At 37.1% G+C, this 8,073-nt stretch overlaps 1 protein-coding gene across 1 annotated transcript; it reads left to right on the top strand.

Annotated features, from left to right (window-relative positions):
* Window positions 1-3,214: 3,214 nt before the first annotated feature.
* LOC115685889 (precursor of CEP9-like) lies at window positions 3,215-3,643 on the top strand. Its single transcript, XM_030611023.1, has one exon. It carries the CDS (start codon window positions 3,215-3,217, stop codon window positions 3,641-3,643), a length of 429 nt encoding a protein of 142 aa, XP_030466883.1.
* Window positions 3,644-8,073: the final 4,430 nt, after the last annotated feature.

The following is an 8,073-nucleotide window of genomic DNA, read 5'->3' as shown; positions in this document are numbered from 1 at the left end:
TTACGTTTCGTCCAATAACAAGAAACAGCCAGGAAGTCAAAATCGAATGCGATTTGATTGCAAAGGTTCAACCAATCATTATGTAGTCAAAATGGAGTGTCATTCTCTTTTGGAAATGTCGTTTTCGATGACTCTCGTTGAATTCCGGTTGTCATCACCAAAGTTTCTCATCACTGGTGGTTCAGGGGATGTAACTTTCTTCTTTAATTTGGCGCTTGCGCATTAGACTTTTTGTAGAATTTTTTAATTAAAGTGTATTTTGTCCGTATGTATCATGGTAATGTTCGAAATCACTAAGAAAAGTTAGACTAATTACATTGACGTATGCAAACAAGTTAAGCTATCTTTTGTCAAAGTAACATTTCATTCATTTCCATAGAAATACAAGAGAGAAACCACACGGTATAATTGCAAACCAAGACAAATTCCAAAGAACTCTAGAACAAAATAAACTCTAGATAATAAGATGAGTCATCACAACAAGATTAGATGTTACATGCTCAAAGGGTAGATCTATGATTTTTTCAAATCAAAATCGGTGGCCGATTACTGAATTCTTCTTCGGTAATAAGAACATACTGAGATCTCCATCTGTTGCAACGATTTTGCCTTTCGGTGATGTGCACCTAAGTTCGACATTCCCAACACCATCACCGTTTAGAGTAATAAGATTGAACAAGCACAAATGTGACACCTACGAGAGCAAAGCCTTTACGAAACTCCTCCGATTTCCTTTGAAACTGGACTTGCACACTAGTGAAACCAAAGGGAAGCGAAGCCCCAGAATTATACCGTAAAAATCCCCAACTCTAGACTATATCGGGATAGAAACTACCCCAAAACGGGAGAGAGAAACTTCCAGATCTAAACGAGATCAGAAGAGAAAAATTCCTTATAACGGGAGGAACGCAAGAAAAACAATAAGAAACTAAATCAGCCAACGAAAAAGGAAAAAGGAGGGGAGGGAGAGGTTTAGCTCAAACCCTTCCCTCCATCGAGGTTGAAGAAGAGAGCTGAATGAAGATGAGAGGGAGAGGAGAGAACCCTAAGGAGGAAAGAGAAAAGGTTAGTTAGGTTTGGTTCACAAGTTAAGTTATTCGAGGGGTCCAATTCTGCCAAACCACAAAGCAAACTTATTCTTGTAAAAGAAAATTATCCTTAATTATTATAAGCAGAATACAAAATTCTGTAGAGATGATTACCATCCCTTCACTTCTTTCAAATCACAATGTAATCAGAGCCAGCCTCCCGCAAGAAACCAACAAATGAATAGAATCGACCAAATTAACAAATTTTCAACACATTAAACGCGTATGCGACGGATTTCTCTTGTTGAATATGAGATGCTTTACATTAATTTCTTCGTTTTTTCTCAATGATATAGAAGCACATATCTTAGGTAGTCAAATACGTGAAGTACCCCGCTAACTTTAAATTAGCCGGAGCCACAACTCGAGTTGGGTAGCTTAAACATTAGATTGTTTTCATAAGATGGTAGAGGAATGGAATCGATCTGGCACGTATGCCTAATCTACATACACATCGGTTCTTTAGTCACCAAGCCAATTCAAAAAGGCAAGAATTTAAATGCGTGTTAAGTTCACCTTTGACTAAAACACGGTAATATTTCCATGTTAATCACGTGCTTCTTCTTTTAACTTTTCTTGGCAATTGCTTAACAAGACAAATACTATAGAGATGGGAGTGAATTGGATGTATTTCCAAGTTCCAACTTTGCCGCCACACACTGGGTGGTGGCTCAAACTTTCTTCCAATTAGAGTCCATTTTAGTGCAGCGCTCGATAGAAAATACAGCTCTAATTAGTATACAAGTGATCAATCTCTTGGTGGTGAAGAAATTGATTGAGTATGGCCATCAAATTGGACAATCATCCCATGCTAGATTGACTTAAAGGCTTCGACTGAATTACCACGAAATGACGAGCTTCATGTTTCTAAGTTGAGTTTGTCCACCTCAGGGAAGATTCCTGCTTGCGCCCCTGGCATTCATTTGTATAAGGGCTGCTGCTCTCGATGATGCATATCCTTAATTTACCATCCGTAGAATCTTGTACTAATCTAACTTAAGGGGGTCAGATATAGAAGCTCACATGGAATTTCCTAGATTATCACATGTATATCTATCCAAAATTACAATAAGCACGAAGCAATCAGGACGCAGCCGTTCCCATAGCCTCCTTTAATTCATCGTGACATGGGATAATTGATACATCAAGTCATTTTCAAATGGTAATGTGTGGCAATGCAGATATAGAAAAAATTATAAATGAAAGTCCTTGACCGAACAATTGTTCGAAATTTGAATTTAATTTTTTTAGTGGAAAAAGTCTTAATACTGAACTGCGTGCACATACTTTCTCACTTCAAAACTTTTATAACCGAATTACATTTCACGTGCAAGTGTTTGAGACAGTTTGGGGCTTACTTGTAAGAGTACTAAACTCTTATACATAAGGCGATCAAATTTTTAAACATTCACATAATATGATATGAGTAAATCTTGAACCTCTAAAGTGCAATAAAGAAATCTGCCTATAGGCAAGTTCCGGTTTGACACATAGCGCAACTCGTGACTAGATGAACTTGATTGTACATGTTTTAAGAAAACATTATAACTTAATAGCACCTATTCAAATATATATACTCGGTTGCATTCCCTACACATGATTTAAAACTATAAATCAAACATTTTCCCATGCCACCTTTAATGGTAAGCTGCTAGCTACATATAAAATGAACAATAAGTGATCACGAACTTTCAGCTTGTATGACCTATGAGATATGTAGAGAAGATCTCCAAGATATCTAATGCGCATAAATCTTTTGAGAGGTCAACTTTTCTTTCTCTTTCGTTATGTGTCCAAACAGCCAAGGGCACTTTTGAAAGCACTTAACACAGACCATTCAAATTAAAATCATGTGAACTCCATTCATTCAATTTAATAGATGAATTAGTGAGGATGGTAATGCTTTCATGGTTATAAATAGCCATACAATAATAAGTCCATTACCATCACCTCACCGAAATCAAACCTGTCCATACTCCATAAATAAAACCCAACTAGCCCTGACCAATCTTTCAGTTTGCTGCTTCATCTTCTTCATTACCATCCATTACTAAGTATCTTGTTTATCAGCTATGGCAATATTTTCCCCACCCATAAGAAAAGGCTCTCTAATCTTGTTTGCAGTGATGATCATCCATGAAATTCTCTCCATAGATGCAAGGCCATTGAAGCATACCATAGCTCACAATGCCAATTCCCTTAAGGAAAACTACCAGATCAGTTCAGCAAAGCTTGTAAGCGAAAAAGCCGACGCGGGACAAAAGATTGCAGAGAAAGGAGAAGTACTGTCGCCAAGCACACTGGTGCAAAGTCTTGGCCCTGATGATTTGGCAGCGGTTCATGTTGACGATTTTCGTCCCACCACACCAGGAAATAGTCCCAGGATTGGCCATTCTTTTACTCGAGAAAAGGATGTCGAACCAAAAGAAACGGATGGAGGTTATAGGCACGTTGTGGCTGCGGCGAGAAATGACTTCCGACCCACGGAACCCGGTCACAGCCCTGGTGTTGGGCATTCGTTCGAAGACAAGGTTACTGCAGGACCAAATTCATAAGAAGCTGGGGTTCATACATGTAAAGGCTTGTTCTCCTTCTTGGTGAATAGATTGTATAGTTGTTTCATCAAGTAGTTTAGACTTTGTCCTCAATCATATTATCAGTTACTATGGGGTCGGTGCCGTTTCTCTGTCTTAGATATTTAAATGATAATGATTTATGTACTGTAGTCAAGCACTTGTATGAGAGGAGGTCAATATACAGCCTCATTGTAAGCTCAATGTGCAGAAACAGAGTACTATATTCCACCCCCCTCTCTCTCTCTCACCCGAGTTCATGTCAGCTTTTTTTTTTTTTTTCTAAAACAAACATTCCATCGCATCAAAGTAGTCCAAATATTACAAGGAGAAACTAGAAACTACATCAAGATGATAAATTAAAGAAGACTCCACTAACACTATTAAACACGCACTCTCTCTCTCAGGTGCATGTACAAAAGCACACCTCATAACATGCATTACGTACTCAAATGTGGCCAACTTAAATGGAATAGACTTCTACGAGATGCATTGGAGACTCTTAAAAAATCGACTTAGTTTAAATCCTGAGAATATGACACTTTGTTCTTGGAGGATAGACGAGTGGTTGCGACATATTTGTTGGTGATGCTCCATATCGTATTATATATATTAAGTCAATTTATTCTCTAACTTGAGCAGAACTCAATTAGATATCTAAAGTGACCGATGATGGTTCAATTCCTCAAAGTTTCACTTAAGACATAGTCATGAATCTTTCCCGATTAACCTAAAAAGGGAATGAGATCTAGAATCGCATCATCTCCGGTTGATTGCTAGAATCAAAGGTTTGTTGTTATGCTCAAAGACGTCTATGTCAAAAGCAGAATATCGCTTTAAGTTATTAGATCAATGTTTGGATTTTACTTAAAATGCTCTATCACTTCTGTGATGCCTAGGCTGGTTTTTGGCATAAGAATGATATCTGTAAATCATTTGTATTTAGAACGAATTTAATGGATTTATAGAGATTTAAACACAAAATCTCCCGCTAAGTATCTTAAAATTTTAGATAAATGCATAAAGTGATATTTACATGTTCGAACAAATTATATTTCAAATGGTCTAGATACGAATCTACAGCATACTTTCAGAGTATTGCCTCTCATTAATGGTTCTACACACATATGCCATTCTCTATTTGTGAAACACAGAAAACTAATTAGAACTATTGATAGGGGTCTAAAACATCAATATGACATTAAACAGTCATTTGTGATACAACCTTAATGAAATTGCTGAAAAGGCAGTTCCGACATTTGTATTTGGCATCCTTCTTGGAATCAGTCATAATATTGTTGTAAATGTGAAAACGAAAAGCTTATACTAAAAATTCATGCATGCGCGTCCAAGCATGCACATGCCCATCGAGATCATAAGAAGACACAACAACTCAGCGCGACATAAAGATACAGGGGCCAAAAAAAAGACATAAGAGATATTGGAGGCTTAATCAAAACTAGGAAGAAGCGTTTATTATCTCTTTTATGAGGAATAAGTGTATTATAAATACTAAAATTTATCATAAAAGAGCAATTGAGTAATAAAATTTTCAAAAAGTGTAAACAAGTTCTAAAACTTATCACGCAATGCAATTAAGTCTAAAACTTATCACGAAGTACGATTAAGTCCTAAAACTTCTAAAATGTGCAATCAAGTCCAAAAACTTGTCAAATTGATCAAATCTAGTTTTTCCGTTGATTGCACATTTTAAAAGTTTAAGTACTCAATTGCATTTTCGTGATAAATTTTAAAACTCGATTACACTTTCGTTACAAGTTTTAGGACTTGATTGCATTTTTTGAAATTTTTAGGATTCAATTGTACTTTCATGATAAGTTTTAAAACTTCTAGTGCACTTATCCATTTTTATGATTTGAGGGCACTGGTGTAGAGATCCGCCAATAATGTTCAGACTTTTGTTTACGCAAGTGACCCTACCCAAAAATTCGAATGGATTTCTGAATTAAAAGTCTTCAACTTTGCAAACAACCGGGGGATTAATTAGTTTTTGCTTGAGGAATATTAAAAAGTAAAGAGTTAGGAAAAGGTTTCGAATTGTGGCAAGGGACAAAAGTCCCGCAGGTTTATGGACCGTCAACAGTGGAGGAAAAAGTTGGCGTTCCCCAACACGAAGAGCCTACACCACTTTTTAAAGATTTAGGATCTGTGGGACAGGGAGGACAGGGAATCAAATCACGCCGCATGTTCACCGGTGACGGGAACTGGAAGGCACATGGAAGCATACGGCCATGGGCGCAGAAAAGGAGCTTGGTTTTGCTTTCTGTAAAGTGTCCTAAATTTTAAGTTTTACGATGGAGAATCCACATATTCCTGTGGAATCTTTGCAATCTCGCGGGAGATCTAAGTTCCTATTCAACGGCAAAGCCGCCAGCCGCCATGTGAGACGGCTGGATCCTGTAGGGGAATCCTGCGCAGGGTAGCTGTCAACAAAGCTAGATTCCTAGAAGTGTGTGCTCCTCATTTTGGCTCACTATAAATTTGAACCCTGGGCCTTTTGATATTGAAATAAAACTTTGGATTTGGCCTTTTGCTGTCACTTGCTTCTCCAAGTGGACAAAGACAACGACAACGATCGGGGAAAAAGTAGAATATTTAGCAGGAAACCAAGGGGTCAAATTTTCTCCATGTGCTGCTCTGCGTTTCAACTTTGGAAGTTCCAGTTGTTGCTGCTGAGGCCCCATGCTAAAAAGCTGCCGCAGATTAACAGTGTTGGTGTTACTTAGTTTTGATAGAATCAAGAACCTCAAGAGAAATATAACGGCTCAACTAGGCACATGGATCAAACTAAGAAGGGGACTAATTGGTCCTTTTGCATCAAATCTGGGATTAGGACTTAGGAGTGTATTTTAATCTCTCCCATTTAAATATCATCTGGGTTAGTGTCGACTCAACTAAACCGGACAAGTAGGATTCTCACGGTGTAGAATCTTTGTCATGATTGAGTTAAAAAAGTGACTCTCATCACGTATTATTTTGCCTTGCACGGCATTTAGTTCCCACTTTTCCGATTGGTTTGCCGCTTTAATAGTACATATAATGACTTTTCTTGTAGTTTTAAAATAAGTAAGTAGATGTGACCACTCAAAATTGTGACCATTTGAAAGTGAGTGATACTCCTCACTTGTTCGAAACGACTTAAGGTGTGAAATAACCAGTGACATTGTTGAGTAGAATCCTTGTGTAGATCCAATCCATTGTGAACCTAGTGATGGTAAGTCCTACACAAATTTCTTATTATCTAACCATTGTCATAAGTTATGTACGGTCTAAATCCATATACACAGGAAATTCTCATTCTACATGGTAGTTACAGGGTGTTCAGTCTAGTTGTAAGATAGCGGTAACATCTTCAAAGTGTTTTAATGCAATGAGAATGCTACTTACACTTAGATTAATATATAAAATGGGTATATTAGGAGATACGGCTCCCAAGTTGTCATTTCAATAAAATACATAGGCCACATTCAACAGCTAATAAAACTCCGTCATATTTGTAAATATATTAAATTTGTAACTGAGACTTAATTTATCTAACATTATTCTATTAAAAAAAGAGAGTTTTTATAAAATATTTGACAAATTCTTAAGTCCTGCTACCTATCGTATTGCTTATCAAGAAGTCCCATAAAACTTCAAGGAAAGGCAACTTCAAATTATGTTAGCAAATTGCGCATGCTGCATGCCATACAACACCGCACAGTTACTTATAGCACAAGTACAACTGTATACTAAGCAGACTCAAAATAGGTGTTCTGAAAAAAACCTAACTTCTAGCACACTCAAAATCACACACTTCCGACATCTGCTTTTATGAAAGATACTCCATCGTACTTCAAAGCACTACTGGACATTAAAATGTGTTCTTAGTATTGGGACTTATTGTGTTTTGTTTTTTTAGTCGAAAGACTTATTGTGCTTTGAAAATGTAAAATTATGTGCTTTGTGTGTTTTTATAGGAACTGTAGTCTTTTTTGCATATCTCGAAAACAACAACTTCTGTATATGTAGTTTTATATTTAACTGATTCAGTAGGTACACTCTTGAACAGTGAGCTCGGACAGTTTGGTCATGGCACTTCCTTTTTGTCCTTCACGGGAAGTGGGAAAACAGAGAGAATCCCCTAGCCCCACATTCTAGGGTCACGTGGGGAGAGTTCAAGTACCAACTTGCCGTTTCATTGCATGTACAAACGGACCTTGGATTTTTTCATTAAACAAACAAAAGGAAGGCAAGTGTGGCCTCAAGGACAAGCATTTATGGGGCTTTTCTCCAAATAATCAAAAAATAATAGTAAAAGGTGTGAGACCAGACCATTAGCCTGAGATTAAATCTGTTAAAATAGGTCATAAACCCATTTATTAACTCATATTTAATGGGCTGAATTGTTA

The sequence above is a fragment of the Syzygium oleosum genome, unplaced genomic scaffold (genome assembly GCF_021117445.2).
Source record: "Syzygium oleosum isolate NSW1041296 unplaced genomic scaffold, Sole_v2.1 Sole_v2.08, whole genome shotgun sequence".
Lineage (NCBI taxonomy): Eukaryota > Viridiplantae > Streptophyta > Magnoliopsida > Myrtales > Myrtaceae > Syzygium > Syzygium oleosum.
Note: the sequence above shows the minus strand (reverse complement) of the source record. Positions and strands in the feature narration are given on the sequence as shown.

Excerpts from the sequence above, each read along its gene's own strand:
- LOC115685889 (XM_030611023.1), top strand. The coding sequence starts at position 3,215 with ATGATCATCCATGAAATTCTCTCCATAGATGCAAGGCCATTGAAGCAT.